Source organism: Acanthochromis polyacanthus, chromosome 12 (assembly GCF_021347895.1).
Source record: "Acanthochromis polyacanthus isolate Apoly-LR-REF ecotype Palm Island chromosome 12, KAUST_Apoly_ChrSc, whole genome shotgun sequence".
Taxonomy (NCBI): Eukaryota; Metazoa; Chordata; class Actinopteri; family Pomacentridae; genus Acanthochromis; species Acanthochromis polyacanthus.
In genome coordinates this window covers 8,680,046-8,704,239 of record NC_067124.1, presented here as the reverse complement: position 1 = coordinate 8,704,239, position 24,194 = coordinate 8,680,046, and the positions used below count along the sequence as shown (strand labels likewise).

The window sequence follows — 24,194 nt, the reverse complement described above, 5'->3', positions numbered from 1 at the left end:
TGACAGTATGATCCGACACTGCCTTCAGTGCAGCGCCAGGATGACCTGCAGGTGTGCTGCTGCTGCAGTTCATCTCATTCATGCTGATCACCTGCAGATCCCGTGACATGTAGGCCCTATGTATATACACGCAACTGCACATATGTAGCAGACTTAAAATGACTGCTCACACTCCACAGGACCTGCACATTTTTTCTATAAAGGAGGTAACAACACAGCGACACACACACAGTCAGCAGTTTAGTCTCCCTCTCTCTCCTCATCAGAAGCTGTCCGGCTCATTCTTTTATATTCTATAAATAGCAAAAAAAAAAAAAAAAAACCACATAAACAAAATATAAAACATTAAAACCCACCTATAAAGGAGAGGCACAGGTCACAACATAGACACACACATAGGCAGCAGTGTAGTCTCTCTCTCCTGCAGCAGGCCAGACACATGCAAATGAGAACAATCCGCGGTAATTGTCAGAAAATCATTTTAAAACACAAGTTTAACCGATCAAAATTAAAATCAAAACTCACTCAAAAGTAATTAGTATCTATTATTTAAGTTTTTATGAAGTCTTGAAGAGCTTAACAATATTTTATGGCCGCTAGATTAACAGTTAGGAGAGAGAGCATCACCACTCATCTGGTCTTACCATATATAGACAAATATAAACTACTTGACTAAAGAAACACAAAAATAACCCAAAAATAATAACAGAAATAGTATTCACATTTTGAGAAGGTTCACTAAAGAAATATACATTACATTCAAATATTTACTCAGCTACACATACACACGCATGCATACACACAGGCACACACACACACACACTCATCATGGACTGTAGGGAGACATGACATGGCACTGAGGGACATGGCAAATGTCTCCATTGGGGTCGTCCACACTGGGATGAGCCGCAGCCCTCACCTGGGGTGCCGACATCCAGACCCCCAGACCCTGACAGACAGGGGGACCCCCACACTGAGGTGGGGAGCCCCCAGCCAGCCGGGCCAAAGGGGACCCGCGGACAGCACCCCCTAAACTAAAACTTTGAAGTATAAGATAAAAGGGCTGTAAGATAAGATAAATGAAGTGAACAGTTAAAAGAATACAAACACATAAGATAATAAAAAAGTAATGATAAGAACTTAAGAAGAATTTAAAAGGTCAGCTAAAACCTTGTTTAAAAAGGTATGTCTTTAACCTTCTTTTAAAACATCGACGATCTCTGCAGTCCTGTGGTTCTCTGGCAAACTGTTCCACAAGCGGGGGCAATATAACAATATTGTTAATTGTGCTAAGCACATAACCTGCTCTGGAGCAATTTATGGTTGAGACAAAAGATCAGCACATATAAAAGTGCTGCCTACTAACCAGTTCTATTCAAAAAGGGAGTCAGTATTTTTCAAAGCGCTAGCAGAGCTTGGCGAGCGACTAATGAGATACAGTGATAAGAGTTTTTAGAGTTGCAAGTGATTTCAAAACCATTTCATTGTTCTATATGCCTTTGTAGAGAGCTGGAAACCTAAAACAGAAACTTCAGGCTTTGCAGTAAGTCTACTTATAGATTTGAATGATGTTTTTATTTTTGTTCATCACTTGCTCCTGAAGACAACTGCACGGGTTAAGACTATAGACAATAAGATTAAAACTGTCTGAAGACTACATCTAACAATCACACGTATTTATAGTCTATGCATTTGTAATTATACTTAGATCTACTTATGTCGTAATGATTTGTTACAGATGTTGATAAGCCTTTTACCTTAGACGTTCAAATGGCCTGTCGGTTTTTACTTACTTTCCCACCTGCTTTGGCTGCAGTGTTGCTTTCATTTTTTTAAATTGTGTGTTTAAAATCTTTGTATTTCTTTAATTTTAATTTGCCCTTTTTTGTAAAATATGCCATTCTATTTCCGGTAGACCTTTCCATGTCTGTGAATGGACATTTGTTATAAATTCTGTGTATGGGTACAAATGAATTGGCCATAAGGGTGCACCTTGCATAAATTTTTTCATCAGCCCAAATCCACGTGCTGTCCTAATCGTGACCATGTAGACTGTCCGCAATACAAGCATAATGGCTGCGCATGTGCCAGGAAAACAGATGGTGCTTACAACAGATGCTTAGTATGCAGAGAGACTGGAAAGGGAGACGTTTGGTCATCCACATCTTTGTAATTCATCATTAAAATAGCCTCAATTAAAGCACTTGTTGTCGTATTTTGCAGGAGCTCTGACTGTATATGCCGTATCTATGGACCCCAAACACAGTATGAAGCCCTCATTTCACCAGAAATCCCATGTAGATGACAAAAGAGTTCAATAAAACGTGCTATTACTGGTGAATACAAGCATCGATTGATACTGCTGTAAATAGTTTCTTTTTAATGCTTATTTTCAAGTTTTGAAAGATATACTGCATGGTAATTTAAAATTCACATTATGGATACTGTATCAGTCTTCAGAACCCAGTTATGACCCCTAATTCTGAAGTGAGGTCATCTTTTTCTGTGGTAGGTACAATATTATACTGTAAACTAGCATCAGGAAATGACAACCCCAGTCTCAGTCTGGTGAAAAGCTATTTCTTGCCACTTTGTTTCCATGGCAATGTTGATGAACTGGTTGGTTTGGATGGGTGTGGGTTGGGGATGGGAGGCAGCTTTGCAGACTCCAAGTCAGGCCTGGGCATTTTAACAATTCTGAAAAGTGTTGAAATCAATCTGAGCTTAGGGATTTACTGAATCTCTCACTCATTGTGTGAGAGTGAGAGAAAAAGAGAGAGAATGAGGTGGAAAAATAGACAGCATCAGGGGTAATGCTCATATTGGCTGACACAAGGGAAAAGAAGCTTTTAAAGCGTTTAGCTTTAATTTCATTCAGGAGTGACATAATTGATTTTAATGAGATGTTTATAGAGTGAAGTACCGGTGTTGCTAAATCATTTGCAAGTCTGCCTGACGGGTACTTGTGAGGCTCGCACTGGGGAAAAGCAGACAGGCACACAAACCTCTGCTGCCAGAACTCCTCCAGCAAGCCTCCGCTCATCTTTACTTACTCCTGCATACTACTGAATACATTTGCCTGCTTATTTTAATTAACAATATATTTAATTCATGAATGTTTTTTAGAACTTTGACACTACATCGACCAAAATCCTCCAACTGGAATATCTCTTTGACAATTTAGCCTTTGAGTTGTTCCTCCAAAATACACATCATCATCAGCTGAAGTCGTGCCAGTCAGCTCCCAGGTCTGTGGGTAAAAATTCAAGTTCAGTTCTAATCCTGCTAACTTCTCCTGTTCGCAGTATCAGTTCTGTGATTGACTGACAAAGTGCCACATTGTTAGTATGGGGTCCCTGCAGGCCAGCACAGTTTATAACAGAGAGAATAGAGGACAGTGTGAACATCAGGGAGTTGCAGCTTTTGCCCTCAGCACTAAAAGAAAGACTGCCTGCCATGAAGCTGGCAGTCATATTCAACTCCTTTAACACTCAAAATATTGTGACTGAAGAAAGTTTTTAAATAATAATGATAATAATAATAACAATAATAAATTTTATTTAAAAGCGCCTTTCAAAACACCCAAGGACACTGTACAGGTTTAAAAGCAATAAAATAAAATTATGAAGTGCTTTGAATGTAGTAAGTAGTATTTTGAAATTGATCCTTTGTTTTATGGGAAACCAATGGAGTTGTTGAAAGACAGGAGTGATGTGGTGAGTGGCTGGGATCCTACTGATGAGATGTGCTGCAGAGTTTTGGAGGAGCTGCAGTCTTTGGAGGGATTTATTGGGGAGACCAAAAAGGAGGGAGTTACAGTAGTCAATCCGCGAGGTTACAAGACTGTGGACAAGGATGGCAGTGGTGTGAGGAGTTAGAGAGGGGCGGAGATGGGAGATGTTGCGGAGGTGGAAGTATGCTGATCAAGTTATACTGTTAATATGGGAGTGGAAGGAGAGTGTACTATCAAGGATGACACCAAGACTCTTTACCTGTGGGGAGGGGGAGACAAGTGAGTTGTTGATGGAAAGAGAAAAACTGTCTGATTTGGAAAGTGTAGAGGGTGTGCCCACTAGAAGCACTTCAGTTTTGGAGCTGTTTAGTTTGAGGAAGTTGGAAGAGAACCAGGAATGAATTTCCTGCAGGCAGAGGTTAAGGGAGGGAAGGGGAAGTAATGAAGATGGCTTGGTAGAGAGGTAGAGCTGGGTGTCATCGGCGTAATAATGAAAATTGATGCTGTATTTATGGAAGATCTGACCAAGAGGGAGGAGATAAATAATGAACAGGAGTGGCCCCAGGACAGAGCCCTGCAGCACACCAGCCAAAACAGGGAAAATGCTGGATTTGTGAGATTTTAATTGAATGAATTGTGAGCAGGAAGAGAGGTAGGAAGTGAACCAGGAAAGGGGTGTGTTACTGATGCCAATTGATGCGAGCATATTGATGAGAATATGGTGAGAAACGGTGTCAAAGGCTGCTGTGAGATCTAAGAGGATCAAAATGGAGAGTAAGCCAGTGTCAGAAGCTATGAGGAGGTCGTTTGTGATTTTAAGAAGTGCTGTTTCCGTGCTGTGAAGGGGACGGAAATGGGCTTGAAACTGTTCGTATATATTGTTAGTGACAAGATGGCTATGGAGTTGAGAAGCAACATTTTTTCAAGGACTTTAGAAATGAAGGGCAATTTGGATATGGGGTGCAAGTTATTGAAATTGGTAAGGTCCAAGCCAGGTTTTTTCAGGATGGGCATAACTGCAGCGGTTTTGAGTGAGAGAGGGACAATACCAGAGGTTAAAGAAGAGTGAATGATGTTAGTAATGAGAGGAGCAAGAGATGGGAGGCAAGTTTTTACAAGGGATGTAGGGAGTGGATCTAGGTGACAGGTGGAAGACTTAGAGTGCAAAATGCATTCTGAGATGGCTTGGACAGATGGTAGGATGAAGTTGGAGAAAGGTGTTGGGCAGGGAGAAAGGTGGGTCAAGGGGTCCACTCCAGAGACTGCAGCTTCAGATGAATATAAGTGTTGGTAGATGTCTGAGATTTTGGATGGGAAGAGTGAGATAACTGAATTACAGAAATCGGTGGATATGTGGTGGGGAGGGAGTCGGGGGGTTTTGTGATGTTAGTGATGTTAAAGGTTGGTATCAGAGGCTGTTTTCACCAGCTGTGAAGTGAAACGATCGTACAATGTACGTTGTTCCTTCCGTCTGTGAATTTGTCTGCATGTTCACAGCTTTACTCAAAAATGGACTAACACATTTGGATGAAATTTTTAAAGAAGGTCAGAAATGACACAAAGACCACCTTATTACATTTTGCCAATGATGCAGCTTATAGTCTGGATCCATGGATTTGGTTAGAACTTTCATATCGTTGTGAGATAGTGGCACGGCATCACTATAACAATGACAACAAGTGAACACGACGTAAGCTGCCGGATGACAATCACATAATTGTCATCCTACTACGAATCCACCGCTACGACTTATCGAGACTTATTTGTCAAATGATGCTAGGAACAGCTGATGAAATTTTAGGGGTGTTTGGGAGTCCCATAAATTCCTGTCACTCACTACATATTTAGGCCATGCGATTCAGTATCCATACATAATGTACACATGCATATGCAAGGTCATTTTTCAAGATTTCATAGCAACATCCAGCAATTCTGAACGTGGTATGTAACATCTTGAACCATTCCATTCCTGCACTCCAGACGTTCAATTCTATTCATTTTGCACACTTTCTAATGAAGGCTTCCCCTTTGTATCACCCCAAGTATCAGCAGCATGCATAAGACATGCAATGGTTGGGTTTCTGCACTTTTTGTGTGGATAATGTTTATTCTTGTATGGATAGTAGCAGTTTCACTTCACAAAAGAGATTTGACAGCATGCAACATGACCAATTCTACAATCAGTCCACCAGTACCAGTGCACAATGCTAAGAAACTCAAACAAACTCATCAGCCTCCAGTTCACAGACACACTGAAATGTACTCACTCTCTCTTTGCTTCAACACTTACTTCAAACACAGATGACTCATACCTTACACTCCTGTGGGCACACACTGTAGCAAGTTTAAATTTCTAGAAGGCAGGCTCATTGACTGTGATTGATTTTAAAACGTCTTTGACATTTCCCATGCATATGGAGCTTGATATACACACACGCACACACAGTGTGGCGAAACAGGCATCTTAAGCCGTAACCTTCAGATATACAATCAACACTAAAATGGGAAAAAATTACAGGTTTGGGAGCAGGTTTTTCCAGCAGGACAATGCTTCTAAGCACCCTGGGGCACAATTTCCATGCAACAACTCTGGAGAGCTGTTTGATTGCTTTTCAATCAAGCGAGACAAACACTAATTTGATTTTTTTTTTGAGGAACTGCAGAATTACAGCCTTCTTTCATCAAGCGTGGATGACTGGCACTTCTTTGATAGCCTCAGCAACACTCCTCTGTTTGGATTGACTGTTTACTGTCAAGCCTGTACACACACACACACACACACACAATTTTTTTGAGGAACACTATATATATATATATGAGAGAGAGAGAGAGAGAGAGAGAACGAGAGAGAGAGAGAGAGTGAGAGAGAGAGACATACACAGAGAGAATTGTTTGTATTCCTGCAGCATACAAACAGTCTTGGAAATATGCTTGAGAGCCTTTTGTTGTTTATTTTTTTATACTTGAACAGTGGTGGCCCGTGACCAAAATTACCGAGGAAGCCAGTGTGAACAACAAATTAGATTTGGTGTTTTCACTGTTATTTTCACGTAAACATATCAGCCTACTGTTACAGTACCTTTATTCTACCGACTTCTCATTCAGTTCAGTGAATAAAAAAGAGGTTAACGAGAGGACAGCTTGTGTGAGAGACAGTCAGCGAGTGTCACATCAGGTGTCAATATGACGCGCCGCGGTGCTGTGCCTGTAATTCAGCCAAAGCGCGAGGGAAGGCTGTGGATGCGTGCTTCGGGCTGTGCGCCTGCTTACGGCTCTGGCACACAGTATTTTGTGATAAGTTAAAGCCCATGCAAAGCTTGTGAACGTCTCGTAGCTTTATTACAGTCGAACGTTAAACACATAATGGCGATAGTTAGATTGAGCTTTGGAGTTGGCCTACCGTCCCTTTTGACTTGTAATTGAACTTCAAAAGGAAGTTTTGTGAAGTCATTTTTTACAAGAAACTCAAGGTCCCTGTCACCATCCACTCTCTGGCTAGCTTGATGGCTATACTTGCTGTTTGAGCTTGCTGGCGCCTGGCGGGACAGCTGCATTAGTGTGGGTATTGTTCATCACAGTTTGTGATTGGTTGGAAGCCAGATTTGATCTGGCCTCCCTTATGTTTTTTTTAATGATGCATCGGCCATTAAGCGATGAGCCTTGCTTCAATCTGATTGGCTAATACGGGCTGTTTTTTTTCTCTAAGGGAGGCAAGGCGAAGCTGGCCTCTGAACAGACAGACAGCGCAGAGGGCATGAGAGACGTAGTGTAATGCACAAAAAGAGTTTGACAAGAGGTGGCGCTGTTTTGCTCCTCACAAAGCAGAAATGCCTGATGTTGTGTTTTGACAACAAGGAATGGCAAAAATATAAAACATAAAATACATAGTGGTGAAGATTATTGATATTTTTTCTTTCTTGCATATTTTTTGGGGAAGCCAGGCTTCCCTTGGCCTCCGTGAAAAACCGCCACTGTACTTGAATGGTCTATTGTCAGAGGTAGATAGTAACCAGTTACATTTACGCCATTACATTTACTTAAGTAACGTTTTGACAAAAATGTACTTCTGAGAGTAGTTTTTCTCTGGCCTACTTTTAACTTTTACTTGAGTACATTTGTGAAGAAGAAATGCTACTCTTACTCTGTTACACTGGGCTACACTCGACTCGTTACTTTTTTATTTACCACATTAGATTTGCTTTATTTTGCCAGAGAGATGCCCCTTGAGTGTGTTTCACCAGTCAGACGACGCAACAATCATCACATGACTCCGCTTCATCAGACCTCGCCCTGCAGTCACATGACCTCATATGAACTGTAGCAGCATAGCGGCACAAACTCCACACACGTAGTAGACAAGGAATGAAAAAAACGGGGGCATTTTTGAGACGTTTGATCTTGCTTTGGAGTCTGACAACATTAGCATAGCATTAGCATGGATATCTCCATCTTCGGCTTTTGTCGTCTGTTAACTAACACGGCCGTGACGTCACGCTTGGTAGCACCGCGTGATACAATCAGGGTGGGGTGGGGAAATCCGAATATTCGGATATTCGGGTCCAGCCCTAGTTGTTTGTTGTTATTTTCTATCTGCTGAGCCTGTGCCATTTGGAGGGAAGTGAAATACAGCATATTTTGTCACTGGAAATAGTTTTCACTACACAACCTATTTCACAACCATTGTTGCCAACTCCTCAGTAAGGAAAGTAGCTGTTGGCTGTCCTAAAAGTCGCGAGAAGTCGCTAAATGACATCATCGCCTAATTTGCATATTTCCCAGTTTGCATGTAATTGTAATCAACGTTGTAGGAGAGAGGAATAACGTTGTGGAAGAGACCAAAAAGTGAGTATAAAACACCCAAAATGTTTTTGTACAAGAGGCTAAATGCTGTGGTTTATTTTAGCATGACAGTGAAGAAACATTTTCATTTATATGGCTCCGTAAGTCTGGCTGGGGTCTGTAGTGACTGCGCATGCGCGATTCATCTGCCGTCTGGCCGCGGAGTGATGTGGATCTCCCCCTCCCCTCACTGGGACTGCTGCAGGGTTACTGGACTGACAGCCTGTGCTCTGAGAGGGAGAAGCTCACAGCAGCACCTACTGATTGTTGAGGACAGTAACCTTATTATTTATTTATGGGATTTATTTAGGATTATTTATGAGCAATGAACACACCGAGACCCAAAGAGGAAGAATCCGCTCAGATGGGGTGCCTGAAGTTCTGGCCGGCAAAACGGGCCTTGGCGCAAAACGGGCCTTGGCGCCAAGCTCCTCCTCAATCCTGAGAAGCTGGTTGTACTTGGCCAGATGCTCAGATCGGCAAGGTGCACCTGTCTTGATCTGTCCAGTGCAGAGGCCGACTACAAGGTCAGCGATGAAGGTATGAGCCGAGTTTTCCTGTCAGAGTCTCCAAAATGGCAGAAAAAGTCGCTAGATTTGTTGCTAGTCACTTTTGACAAAAAAAAGTCGCTAGGAGCTTTGAAAAGTCGCTGGATTTAGCGAGAAAGTCGCTAAGTTGGCAACACTGTTCACAACCGGTACCTTACTACAGGCATTTGTTTTGAAAGCTTTATGCTGTGAAAACACAGATTTGGAAATTTGTGTTTCTTGTGCCTTAACTAGTCACTTTTTAAAGATGTTGTTTATTTTTGCTATTTAATTATTTGGAAATACCAGAATTTGCACATTATTTTAAATTGTTGTCTATCTGATCACATCATTTCTACAAAATAAATCAGACATTACAATCAAACGGTTACTCAGTACTTGAGTAGTCTTTTCACCAAACACTTTTTTACTCTTACTTGAGTAATTTTTTGGATGACTAATTTTTACTTCTACTTAAGTGATATTATTTTGAAGTAACGTTACTCGTACTTGAGTACAGTTTTTGGCTACTCTACCCACCTCTGTCTATTGTAAATAAATTAAATAAGAAGATTAATGACACCATATTTCAACTGACTTGGGGGAAAACAGTGCTTTCACCTAGTGGTCTCAGCAGTGTCTTTAAACATGTTCCTTTTAATCCTAACAAAAGAACTTCAGTCAGTTTTGTGGCTGAAAACACACCAGAAATCATCAGAAATTACAGACATGATTATATAAAACATTGTGTGACCACGATTGCACTCATTATGCTGTGCACTAATTTTGTCATGCAGTGTACACATATTTTAACATGCATTATGTGTTTTTCAAGGCTTTTAATATTTGGATACCACCCTTTGCAATGTATGTATGTACATTTTAAGTCATACTGCATTTTATTGAGAGTTGGTTGGAATATACTGTCATGGAAAAAATTATTAGACCACCCTTGTTTTCTTCAATTTTTTGTTCATGTTAATGCCTGGTACCACGAAAGGTATATTACCTGAAGAATGCAATGAACATGACACAAAATGCAGCTGCTTACATAAAACTTTATGTTCTATTTTACATGCTTAAGCTTATTTGTGTTCTCAGAGTATATGAGGTCATTTCATGTCATAAGCAGCAATGCACATGCAAAAGTCTAGAGTGGTTTCCTGCCTACATTCAAGCCATAACACAACTCAGGAGTTGTCAGCTCTCACATAATGCCTAAAACAAAAGAAATTTTGTGAAGCCCCAAAGGCAGCCATCTTGGCACTGCTGGAAATTGACATGAGTGAGAGACAGGCAGCAGAAAAAACGGAAGATCTCAGACACAGCTGTTCATTGCACCAACAAAAAAAAGTCCAACATGATACTACCAAAGTGCTAGCTGGTCGCAGCAGGAAATGTCTTTCTACCCATGAGATGACCGTACACTCATCTATTCCTGTGTCAAGAATCATCATCAGACCTCCAGGAACCTTAAAAATGAGAGGACACTGTCAGGAAATGTGACTTGTTTGGCAAGGATGGGTCAAAATCAACTTCTTGACACCAATCTACTCTGCATAAGGGCGATGCAGAATAGATTGTGGAAATGGGTGGCTGGAAGCAGTGGGCTGGAGGAAGGTCAGCAGCAGCATCCCACAGTGGACATGATGGAGACGAAGCCAGTTAGTGGGATGGTAACCACAGATCAGAAGCATCCAAGGACAAAGAAACGACACAGTGGGAAATGGAGTAAATGCAGTAACAGTATATATTGTAAATACATACAGTGGGTACGGAAAATATTCAGACCCCTTGAAATTTTTCACTCTCTGTGTCATTGCAGCCATTTGCCAAAATCAAAAAAGTTCATTTTATTTCTCATTAATGTACACTCAGCACCCCATCTTGACAGAAAAAAACAGAAATGTAGAAATGTTTGCAAATTTATTAAAAAAGAAAAACTGAATTATCACATGGTCATAAGTATTCAGACTCTTTGCAGCGACATTCATATTTAACTCACATGCTGTCCATTTCTTCTGATCCTCCTCGAGATGGTTCTGCTTCTTTATTGGAATCCAGCTGTGTTTAATTAAACTGATTGGACTTGATTAGGAAAGGCACACACCTGTCTATATAAGACCTTACAGCTCACAGTGCATGTCAGAGCAAATGAGAATCATGAGGTCGAAGGAACTGCCCAAGGAGCTCAGAGACAGAATTGTGGCAAGGCACAGATCTGGCCAAGGTTACAAAAGAATTTCTGCAGCACTCAAGGTTCCTAAGAGCACAGTGGCCTCCATAATCCTCAAATGGAAGAAGTTTGGGACGACCACAACTCTTCCCAGATAGCAAAATATGGGTGAATCAATGTTGAATCTATGTTGAGACCTAAAGTAGAAATTATACAGAAAGCACAAGGTTGATAAAATGTTGAGTCAACGTTTGCTTACATGGATTACATGTTTGCAAACATAGATTCAACATTAATTAAACATTGACCTGTCAAACATTTTAGTTAAACCAAAATACAATGTAGATTCAATGGCATCTTTTAAACACAAACGTCAATGTTGACAAAATGTTGTTGAATCAACATTGATACAACCATCAATCTTCAACGGTAACCAAAATTCAACCTTCTTAACCCTAATTCAACATTGATTTAACATCTTTTGCTATCTAGGTAAAGTGTGATTTATGGTTGAAAAGCAAACGTTGACTCAACATTTTATCAACCTTGCACTTTCTGTATAATTTCTACTTTAGGTCTCAACATAGATTCAACATTGATTCACCCATATTTTGCTATCTGGGTTCCTAGACCTGGCCGTCCAGCCAAACTGAGCAATGGTGGGAGAAGAGCCTTGGTGAGAGAGGTAAAGAAGAACCCAAAGATCACTGTGGCTGAGCTCCAGAGATGCAGTCGGGAGATAGGAGAAAGTTCCACAAAGTCAACTATCACTGCAGCCCTCCACTAGTCAGGGCTTTATGGCAGAGTGGCCCGACAGAAGCCTCTCCTCAGTGCAAGACGCATGAAAGCCCACTTAGAGTTTGCCAAAAAACACATGAAGGACTCCCAGACTATGAGAAATAAGATTCTCTGGTCTGATGAGACCAAGATTGAACTTTTTGGTGTTAATTCTAAGCGGTATGTGTGGAGAAAACCAGGCACTGCTCCTCACCTGCCCAATACAATCCCTACAGTGAAACATGGTGGTGGGAGCATCATGTTGTGGGGGTGCTTTTCAGCTGCAGGGACAGGACGACTGGTTGCAATTGAAGGAAGGATGAATGCGGTCAAGTACAGAGATATCCTGGAGGAAAACCTCTTCCAGAGTGCTCAGGACCTCAGACTGGGCCGAAGGTTCACCTTTCAACAGGACAATGACCCTAAGCACACAGCTAAAATAACTAAGGAGTGGCTTCAGAACAACTCTGTGACCGTTCTTGACTGGCCCAGACAGAGCCCTGACCTAAACCCAATTAAGCATCTCTGGAGAGACCTCAAAATGGCTGTCCACCAATGTTCACCATCCAACCTGACAGAACTGAAAAGGATCTGCAAGGAAGAATGGCAGAGGATCCTCAAATCCAGGTGTGAAAAACCTGTTGCGTCATTCCCAAGAAGACTCATGGCTGTACTAGCTGAAAAGGGTGCTTCTACTCAATACTGAGCACAGGGTTTGAATACTTATGACCATGTGATATTTCAGTTTTTCTTTTTTAATAAATTTGCAAATATTTCTACATTTCTGTTTTTTTTTCTGTCAAGATGGGGTGCTGAGTGTACATTCATGAGAAATAAAATGAACTTTTTTGATTTTGGCAAATGGCTGCAATGACACAGAGAGTGAAAAATTTCAAGGGGTCTGTACCCACTGTCGGTAAATGAGAGAAGGGCTCAGTGCATCCAGAGAGGTCCCCCAGCAGCCTAGGCCTATGGCAGCATAACTAGGAGCATAACTAAGGGATGTCAAAGAAGAAGTTAGTTGTCCACATACAAATTCCAACTGATCCCCTCAGGGTCCCCCGAGTTACCCCTAACTTTAAGATTTGTCAGAAAGGAAGGTTTTAAGGCTGGTCTTAAAAATAGAGAGGGTGTCCGCCTCCCGAACCCAAACTGGGAGCTGGTTCCACGGGAGAGGCACCTGATAACTGAAGACTCTGCCTCCCATTCTACTTTTAGAAATTCTGGGAACAACAACTAAGACTGTAGTCTGAGAGCGAAGAGTTCTGCTAGGATGATATGGTACTGTCAGGTCTTTAAGATATGATGGAGATCGGTTGTTAAGAGCTTTATATGTTAGAAGAAGGATTTTGAATTCTATTCTAGATTTCACAGAAAGCCAATGAAAAGAAGTCAGTATTGGAGAAATATGATCTCTCTTCTAACTCCCATCATTACTCTGGCTGCAGCGTTTCGGATCACTTGTAGCTGTTTCAGAGAGTTATTGGAACATCCTGACAGTAAGCAATTGCAATAGTCAAGATTGGAAGTAACAAATGCATGGACTAGGTTTTCTGCATCACTCTGGGACAGGATGTTCCTGATTTTTACAATATTTCTCAGGTGAAAAAAGGAAGTCCTACAGATTTGTTTTATGTGTGAGTTCAAGGACATGTCCTGGTCAGAGATAACTCTGAGGTTCCTCACAGTAGTTAGACCCTCCAGAAAAACGCGGGCAAAAATCTTTGATTCCGCGGGCTAAAATCCTTGATTATGCAAATAAATATGCGGGGTTTTTATGCCATTTTATGCAGGGAAATTGCGGAAAGTTGCAAAATATGCGAATAGTTGTGAAATATGCAAAAAGATGCGAAATATGTAAGAACTGGGAAAAAAGGTGATTCTTCTCCTACATCCTGTTACGAGGCTACCACTGAATGAAAAAGAGCAATATAAAGATAAACAGACATACTACATGCAAGACATCACAGTCAGTGATGCTGCATCCATTACCGTAAGTTGTCTGAGTCCTTTGTGTTCAGCAAACCTTTTGCTGTGCTTCGTCGTGGAGAAGTGCTGCAACACAGTTGATTTTCTTCGGTGCTCCAGAACGATGTTGCACGGGGTGCAAAAAAGTTTCCCCCCACTTTCGTGCAGTAAATCTGGGTACTGTTTTGCCCAGTCTCTGGCTGAAATATTTGTAGGTAAATGTGATCTTTGAGCATTCGCCGTTCTTGTTTCTCGTCTCTTAGCGCCGCACCAGTGTTGCCAACTCCTCAGTAAGGGAAGTAGCTGTTGGCTGTCCTAAAAGTCGCTATAAGTCGCTAAATGACATCATTGCCTAATTTGCATATTTCCCAGTTTGCATGTAATTGTAATCAACGTTGTAGGAGACATGAATAACATTGTGGAAGAGACCAAAAAGTGAGTATAAAACACCCAAAATATGTTTTTGTACAAGAGGCTAAATGCTGTGGCTTATTTTAATATGACAGTGAAGAAACATTTTCATTTATATCCCGCTCCGTAAGTCTGGATGGGATCTGTAGTGACTTTGCGCATGCGCAATTCACCTGCCATCTGGCCGCTGAGTGATGTGTCCTCTAATCAGACACTGGGACTGCTGCGGGGTTACTGGACTGACAGCCTGTGCTTTGGGAGGGGGAGAAGCTCACAGCAGCACCTGCTGCTCGTTGAAAACAGTAACTGCAGAATGATCCGAGTTTTCCTGTCAGAGTCTCCAAAATGGCAGAAAAAGTCGCTAGATTTGTCGCTAGTCACTTTTGACAAAAAAAAAAGTTGCTAGGACGCTATGGAAAGTCATTAGATTTAGCGAGAAAGTCGCTAAGTTGGCATCCCTGTGCCGCGCTCTGCATCAGCTCGTGCTTCTAGTGTATGTGTGAATGCGCGAATTGATGACATCAGGCCGGGCGTCACATAAAAACTCATTCACAACTCCATTTATATCGGTTATAGTTTTCTCATTTTATGCGGGAATTGTGAAATCAAGCAGGACCCGCATATTTCCCTTTTGTCATGGAAATGTGAGATTCTTGTGGGAATTATATGCTGTTTTGCGGGGATTATGCGGCGTTTTGGGAAATAATTGTCCCTCGCATAATCAGTGGCATTTTGGTGATTAATGCGGGAATTCATGCGATCGCATAATTGCGTTTTTCTGGAGGGTCTAAGTAGTACCAGAGGCCAATGTAATGCCATCCAGAGTGTATGCTTTGAAAGCGAGTTTCTTAGATGTTTGGGGCCAATACAATGACGAAGCTGGGGAAAAGAAATGTGACTTGTTTTGCAAGGACAGTTCGAAGTCGATTTCTTGAAGCTGGTCTGAGGTCACACAGGGCACGGAAGAAGCCCTTCATCAACGAAAGACAGAGGAAAGCCTAGTTAATCTTTGTTGGGGATCCAAAGGATTGGACTGTTGATGACAAGGCTAAGCTTCTCTTCAGTGATGAATCCTATTTTCAGTTGATGCCCTCTCCAGCCAACTTACTGGTTAGGAGGAAGCCTGGAGAAGCCTACAAACCAGACTGTCTTGCCCTTACAATAAAACATGAGGGTGGATCAGTGACAATCTGGGGTTGTTTTAGCATGGGTGGAGTAGGGCAAATGCAATTGTGTGAAGGGTGAATGAACCAGGTCATGGACAGGGCTACTTTTGAAATTAGTCTTCTTCCATCAGTTGGAAAAGTATTTCCTGCTTCCAATGACTGGACTTCTCCAACAAGGCAACACCCCTTGCCACATGGCAAGGTCAATTAAAGCCTATCCGGACATTGACAAGAACATTGGAACCATGCCTTGACCTGCACGTCACAAGATCTAAATCCAATTGAAAACCTGTGGAAAATCACCAAACATATTTGTATGGATTTTTGCAACAGGAATGGGCTGCCGAACAATGTCAGAAGCTGGTGGAGGCCATGTCAAAACGCATGGCTGTAGTCATCGAAAACAATGGTTATGCAATCAAGCACTAACTCCTCTGTGTATCATCACTAAAACAGACAGAAAAGAAAACATGGAATGCCTAAAGGCACTGTTTTTGGGAGTACAATGCCATAGCTATTGATGTCAGCACTTTAGTCATTTTGGTTATTATCAAGAAAACTATGCAAAATGGCTAGATATCAGCTCTTCAATTAAACTCTTATGGGCTATTCTTTTGTTAATATTATATTTGTCCAAACAAATGTACCTTTAGTTGCACCAGCCATTAAAGTGAACAAGAATTTGAAGAAAACAAAGGTGGTCTAATATTTTTTTCCATAACTGTATGTTTAGATACTGAGCTGACCCTAACAGTTGAGGAGAGAAGTAATAAAAAACCTGATTCTACCCTACTACCAGCCATGACATCTACAGCTATGAGGATTGTGGATCCCAGATAACAACACCCTAGCTCACTGAAAAACTCCCATCAGAAGAGTTGCTTGCATATGTTGACACAGCTGTCCTCACTAGCCCCATATCATTGAAACAAATTAACTTGTAACAGTAATCCTGGAGGTCCTTGGGTACAGGGAAAGCCCAACATCCTGAGACTCTACAATCAGGGGTTCCTGCCATGTCGAAGAATTCTTGTGTGGTCCCGGTCCCAAAGACCTTGTGCCCCAAGGATCCCAACCATTTCAGACCCATGGCCCTAACCTCTCACCTGATGAAGGCACTCGAGAGGATCATCCTGAACCATCTTCACCCCCTGGTGAGCCCAAACATGGATCCCCTGCAATTTGTGTACCATCCTGACATTGGGACAGATGACACCATCATCTACCTGCTGTAGAAATCTTGCCTGGAAGACACTGGAAACATCGTGAGGATCACATCCTTCAACATCTCCAGTGCCTTCAATGCAATTCAGCTTTCACTGCTTCAGGTGAAACTGGAGAGAGCGGGGATCAGTGTCCAGCTGGCTGCATGGACCATGGACTAACTCACTGACAGACCACAGTATGTGATGCTACAGAACTGTGTGTCTGATGTGGTGGTATGCAGCACAGGTCCCCCCAGGGTACAACACTATCACCTTTCCTCTTCTCTCTCTGCACATCAGCTTTCCAGTACTCCACGGACAGTTGCCTTCACCAGAAGTTCTCTGATAACACTGCCATCATGGGATGCGTGTCAGGGGGAACGACTGTGAGTACAGGAAGGTCATCATGGACTTTGTCTACTGGTGTGAGCAGAACCACCTTCAAATGAATACCTGCAAGACAAAGGAGATGGTGATCAGTTTCCACAGGAAACCATCATGCACTCCATTGCTGAACATCCAGGGATTTGACACTGAGAGAGCGAGGACCTACAAGTACCAAGGTGTTTGTCTAAATAACAAAATGGACTGGAGAGACAACACTGTCTCTTTGTAAAAGAAGGGTCAGTGTTGTCTATACCTGCTGAGGAGGCTAGCGTCATTTGGTGTGTGCAGGTCACTGCTGAGAACCTTTTACAACACTGTGGGGGTATCTGTGATCTCCTATGCAGTGGTGTGTTGGGGAGGGGGATGCTTTGAGCGAGATAAGAATCTGTTCTCAACAGACTGATGAAAAGAGCCAGCTGCCCCCTGGCTGCCCCCTGGACCCTCCTCTCTCCCACCACCTCAATAGAGGTGGTGGGAGAGAGGAGGGCTCTGGCCAAACTGTCCACTATCATAGGAAACACCTCTCACACTCTGCATCATACTGTGAACTCTTTAAGCAGCGCCTTCACTGACAGACTGTTGCACCCTAAGTGTAAGAAGGAGCGTTTCCCCCTTGTATGATTGCACAGAATGCACACTCAACTTGGTGCAGCTTTTTAAAATTATCTTTCATTGCCAATTGAATGTCCATAAAATTCCAAATTAGCCTGCCACCAAATCAGCAGCTACTTTCAGGTGCAATGTATTTTCGATTTGATTTCAGAACATTTCTTTCTGTTAACCTCACTCACATCACACCTTTGTTTGTTTTATGTTTTTGTCTTGTCCTAGTATGTGTTATACTTGTGTTGCCATTGGTAATTGTATTTTTGTAACAATAATTGTACATAAATATAAGTTCAGTGACCCAACTATACTGTTGTTCACATTTTGGTATCTAACTGGTATAGCTGCAGCTAACCAGCTTTTTAGAATTACCATTCCCCTTCTAATCATTTCCCTGTTTACTTTAAAACTGTCCTTTATGGCCAGCAAGAAGAGGTTCATATATTATTAGAGGATATATATTATAGAGGTTCATATTATTACCACAATCTTATGCGATCATCTCACTGGCCGAATGCAAAGTTAGACTGAATAAAAATTATTCATAAGCCTTTATTAATCCATCTATGCATATATTTTCCCTGCATCTGAGAGACCCTCAGGCAGCAGAAGACAGAGGGTGATTAGGAGGAAGAGGAGATATTTTGGAAAACCCAAACCCCTCCATGGGACATACCATCGGCAGACAGAAGTAGTGGCTGACATCAATAAATCCTACTTGTGCCTGGAAATGACAGCACAGAAGCTCTGATTGTGGCAGCACAAGAACAGACACTGAGCACCAAGATCCTGAGACAGTGGTCTACAAGAGAAGACACGACTCCAAGTGCAGGATGTACGAGGAGGACCCAAAGACTGTCCAGCACATACGTGGCAAAATACAAGATGCAAGCTGGCACAATCAAGTGGCTGGGATAATGTGCAGGAACGTCTGTGCCAAGTACGGACTAGAAGTCCCCAGGTGCTGAAAATGGCTGAGATCAACAAATCAACAGGAAGAAAGATCCTGTCAGATGGAACCAACTGCACATAGTGGCAGCTAACAAAGAGCAGAAGAGGGCAGTTGTGGTAGACGTGATAATCCCAGCAGACACTAACATAAGTTGGAAAGAGCATGCAAAGGCTGAAAAGTACCAGATGCTGAACTAACAACTGGAACAGAGGTGGAAGATGAAGGCCAAGGTGATTCCACTGGTAATAAAGGCATATGGACTGTGACCCCCAAACCAGGAGAGTGGCTCCAGCAGGTACAAGGTCAAGGTATCTAAGATCCCCGTCCAACTGAATTTTTGGAGACCCACATCATTCCCACCATGGGGATAAGGAATTACACAATAATTTGTCACCTGTTTACTTCCATTAAAAAAATCCTTAAAAGAACTGCTTCAGGTATTATTCATCCAAGCAAAGAAAAAATTATCATTCATATATTACAAAGACCTTTATTCTTTGTATTTTGCCAGTTGTATGTCTGTAGATGTGACATGTTGCCATGCTCAGACAATCTGCTGTGTGCTGAAGAAGACTATAGGTTTCATTGGCATTTTCATTTTGCATATTGGAAGCCTGAAAATAATGTCTATTGACAATTGTCAGTAGCATGTTGAAATAAACCTGCAACTGTTGTAGTGTTTCACTTTTATTTTAGGTGAGTTGAATTTGTTCTTATACTATTTATATCTTTATTGATTCTTCTGAATATTATCACTTTTATTGCTGCAAGCAAATTTTTTAATTGCCCCCTGGGGAAAAATAAAGTTTTTTGAATGTGAAAATTTCAGTAAAATCCCTTTTCAGTGCATATTACATTGACATTAAAACAATAAAAAGTTATAGCCATTTCAATAGCATGAAAGATGCAGATCCTGACATCTAAGGGTTTATGTATGGCTTTGATTCAACCATCATGATATTGATATTTCTCTGATAATGAAGAGATCCATGCTCCTGGGTCCTGGTGATCTGTTGTGCGCTGTATTCCACGTTAATGACACTCTATTTCTCCCCCTCTGTCTTGGTTTACAGACGGACGCTGCACTGATGTATGATGCTGTGCACGTGGTGGCCGTGGCTGTGCAGCAGTCTCAGCAGATCACTGTCAGCTCATTACAGTGCAACAGACACAAACCCTGGCGCTTCGGGAATCGCTTCATGGCCCTGATCAAGGAGGTAGATACTTGTCTACCTGCTCCCCATTTTGTCCTTCCTCAACATACACAGCACCTTCACACAGAAAACACATGCTCAAGTGTAGACAGAAGGCTGTGGTAGTCAAGAAGAATGTGAATATGAATAAACAGAAATGATTTATCTGTGTTTTTATTTATATGGAAATAATTTTCTAGTGTGTACATGCATACTTCCCTGAGGAGGACAGCCATCTTGAGCCTACTCTCTGAATTTCAGCATTCTTTTTTTTTTTTTTTTAAATTGCCCAACAGTTCCCCGCAAATTTGTGTGGCTGGGATGGTTAATCCAGAGTTTTTTGTCCGTGGAAAGGCTGGGGATGTCACGTTTCACAGAGTAGAACCCAAGCAGCAGGCACAGACGGGTGGGTGAAATTAATAATGATTTAATGGAGAAAATAAGAATAGAGGAACAGAAAAGACAATAACGAAGGCAGGGGAAAACAACGGGAAGGAGGAAAATAACTGAACTAAACCAAGGGCGGACCTGAAGGCTGAGATAAACTAACATAAAGCTAAATGGAATTAAAAGGGAAAGGGGCTTACTGAGTCCGGGGAGAGGAAGATGGAAGACGGGGGCCCAGCTGTCCGAGATGGTGGGGGAATTGAGTGACGAGGGCTGGTGGAGCGGGCCAGATCATCCGAGGGGCGACGGTTTCCGAAGAGCAGGAATGTGCTGACGAGTATCCATAACAGTGTCCCGGGGAAACGACGTGCAGCAAGGAGGGTGAGGTGGTGAGCAGGATTGAATAGTGAGTCCGTGTAGCAGAGACGATGGATCAATGATGCAGCGCAGAGCAGAACCGAGAGCCATCTTTATACGGCGCTGATTAGGGATTTCTTCCGGCTGCGCTCTCTGCACAGCCGTTCATCATGAGGTTGATGAGCCGACTCGCTGCCGCAAGAGGGGCGTGACAGTACCCCCCCCCAAGGTGCGCCTCCTGGCGCACACTGGATCGGTTGGGGTGTCAGCTGATGACTTCAGGACCAGCAGGGATTCCTCAGAAGGGACCGCTCTGGGGGGCGGCCCGAGGGACGGGCGGACTGGGACCGGGTGGGGTGGGGGGGGGACAACATCAGGGAATGGTCCAGGGTTTGGACAGGCAAAGATTGGACAGGTTGGAGCCAGACATTCTGAAGAGACCGCTCCGGAGGACGGCCAGGGGCTGGACAGGCTGGAGTCGGACAGGCTGAAGGGACTGCTCCGGAGGACGGCCCGGGGGCTGGACAGGCTGGGGCTGGACAGGCTGAAGCGACTGCTCCGAAGGACGGCCCGGGGGCTGGACAGGCCGGGAACTGATAGCCAGGCCGACGGAGGTCTTCCAGCGGCCGGACTGAGAACCGGTAGCTGAATCGGTTGGGGCCTTCGGGAGGCCGGGCCAGGAATTGGCAGCGGGCCCGATGGGGACCTTCTGGAGGCCGGACTGGAAACCGGCGACTGGCTCGATGGGAACCCTCTGGAGGCCGGGCTGGAAACCGGCAGCTGGATCGACGGGGCCCCTCCGGGGGCCGGACTGGAAACCGCCGATGGTGGTACCCCTCCGGGGGTTGGGCCGGTGGCCGGACTGGAAACTGGCGAGGGTGGGACCCCTTCGGGGGCCGGGCCGGTGGCCGGACTGGAAACAGGCAATGGTGGGACCCCTCCAGGGGTGGAACTGGAACCGGCGGCCCCTCCGGGGACGGAGCTGGAATTGGCTGGAGGGACAGAAAGGACAGGAGGGACAGGAGGGACTGAAGGGACTGGAGGAACAGAAAGGACAGGAGGGACTGAAAGGATTGGGGGGACTGAAAGGCCTGGAGGGACAGAAGGGACTGGAGGGACATGACAAACTGAAAGAACTGGAAGGACGGCACTAAGCCTCCTCTGGGTTTGGGGGGAGGCCTTACGCCTCCTCAAGGCTGCCGGGAAGGAGCTATGCTCCCACATGGCTGCCGAGGAAGTGCTACACCCCTTCAAGGGTTCAAGGGAGGCGGTATGCCTGTTCAGGGCTAGGGGGGAGATGCTACGTCTCCTCAAGGCGGCTGAGGAGGCGCTACGCCTCTTCAAGGGCTCAGGGGAGGCGGGGTGCCTCACCAAGGCCGCGGGGAAGGCGGGACGTCTCACCAAGGCCACAGAGGAGGCGGGACGCCTCACCAAAGCCGCGAGGGAGGCAGGGTGCCTCACCAAGGCCGCAGGGGAGGCAGGGTGCCTCCGGAAGGCTGCAGATGGAGCCTGTTGCTCCTTCAGAGCTGCAGCGGGAGCCTTTCACTCCTCAGATGCTGCAGTGGGAGCCTTTCGCTCCTCTAAGGCCGTTGGGCCCGTAGTGGCCGGAGATGGGGTGATGGCCCCTCAAGGACAGAAGATGAGGCAATGAGCCTCACAGGAATCGAAGACGGGGCAATGGGCCCCACAGGAACCGAAGAAGGGGCAATGGGCCCCACAGGAATCGAAGACGGGGCTATGGGCCCCACAGGAACCAAAGATGGGGCTATGGGCCCCACAGGGGCTGGAGATGGGGCAACGGTCCCCCAGATAGACCGAAGATAGGGTGTTGGCCCCCATATGGTCAGAAGACAGCGCGAAGGTCCCCATACGGACAGGAGAGAGGGAGGCAGCACAGGGCCCCTCCTCAGCTGGGAGCGAGGCGACATGGGGCCTCTCCTCAGGCGGGAGTGAGACAGCGTCGACCTGCTCGGAGATAGTGGCGGCGTCGACCTGCTCGGAAGGTGAGGCAGCACAAGGCCCCTCTAACACTGCAGGTGAGGTGGCACGGGGCCCCTCCAGCACCGCAGAGGAGGTGACACAGGGCTCCTCCAGGGCAGACGTAGGGCTAGCTACGGCGTCTTCTGGTGCAGTGTCTTCGGCGACCAGGCTTTTTGGCTGGGGGTACAATCGTCAGCGGGGAAATCGGGTCAGGTTGGATCCCAGGGGAGCCACCGAAGTAGGGGGCGGCGAGCCTTTCTAAGGTTGCCCCAGCAGCCTCGAGCCAGCCGAGATATGCCCTGACCGATTCTCGGGCCCCAGGATCTCGAGGGAGGTCCCGGGATCCATCACAGCCAGTCCTGGCAGCCCCGAGGAGCTTCAGGCATTTGGAGGCAGCGTGGACGACCTCAATGGCTGCGGTGGGCGTCTCAGGCGCCATTGCCCCGAGACACTCGGCCATCCTCTCCACCATTGCAGAGGCATCCGAGAGTGTCTCTATGGGTGAGGAGGGAATATTGAAAAAAATTTTAGAGCCTGCTGGGTTCTGGGGTGGCTGTATCATTCTGTCACGTTTCACAGAGTAGAACCCAAGCAGCAGGCGCAGACAGGCAGGTGAAATTAATAATGATTTAATGGAGAAAATAAGAATAGAGTAGCAGAAAACACAATTGATAACGAAGGCAGGGGAAAACAACGGGAAGGAGGAAAATAACTGAACTAAACCAAGGGCGGACCTGAAGGCTGAGATAAACTAACATAAAGCTAAATGGAATTAAAAGGGAAAGGGGCTTACTGAGTCCGGGGAGAGGAAGATGGAAGACGGGGGCCCAGCTGTCCGAGATGGTGGGGGAATTGAGTGACGAGGGCTGGTGGAGCGGGCCAGATCATCCGAGGGGTGACGGTTTCCGAAGAGCAGGAATGTGCTGACGAGTATCCATAACAGTGTTCCGGGGAAACGACGTGCAGCAAGGAGGGTGAGGTGGTGAGCAGGATTGAATAGTGAGTCCGTGTAGCAGAGACGATGGATCAATGATGCAGCGCAGAGCAGAATCTAGAGCCATCTTTATACGGCGCTGATTAGGGATTTCTGCCAGCTGCGCTCTCCGCACAGCCGTTCGTCATGAGGTTGATGCAGCAAGAGGGGCGTGACAGAGGATTAGGTAACCTATATTTAGGGTTTTCTCGCTCTCCAGTCCCGTTTCATTTCTTGAGATCATGGAGAGCCTGCTAAGAATTTAATTGTGGTTAAAGGGTTGACAAATCCAGAAGAAACACAAAGTTTGGTTTTGCTCCCTTGTCCTCTTCTCAGTTTCTCAGTCGTTTCAATTTTCTTTCCATCTACTGACAGCAATTCTCGTCCTCTGACTTTAAGCTCTATAAGCCTATAGGTTCACACAAAAAGATGCGAACATTTTGAAGATAACACTATTTAGATAATTAGCTAAAGTGTAGAATAAGATAAGATAAGATAGACTTTATTAATCTCACAAAGGAGAAATTTAACATTACAGGGCTCTTAGAAACAAAAAA

General features: G+C 44.4%; 1 protein-coding gene across 7 annotated transcripts in view; it reads left to right on the top strand.

Annotated features, from left to right (window-relative positions):
- Positions 1-24,194, top strand: part of grik2 (glutamate receptor, ionotropic, kainate 2) — a 578,538-nt gene that overhangs the window by 325,049 nt on the left and 229,295 nt on the right. For 6 of the 7 annotated variants that reach the window (XM_051957244.1, XM_051957249.1, XM_051957243.1 and 3 more), the window contains one exon: positions 19,821-19,964. The exons of the other annotated variant lie outside the window; for it this stretch is intronic. In XM_051957244.1, the coding sequence (XP_051813204.1) occupies positions 19,821-19,964 (144 nt within the window). The remainder of the gene's footprint in view (positions 1-19,820; positions 19,965-24,194) is intronic. 7 annotated transcript variants of the gene reach the window in all.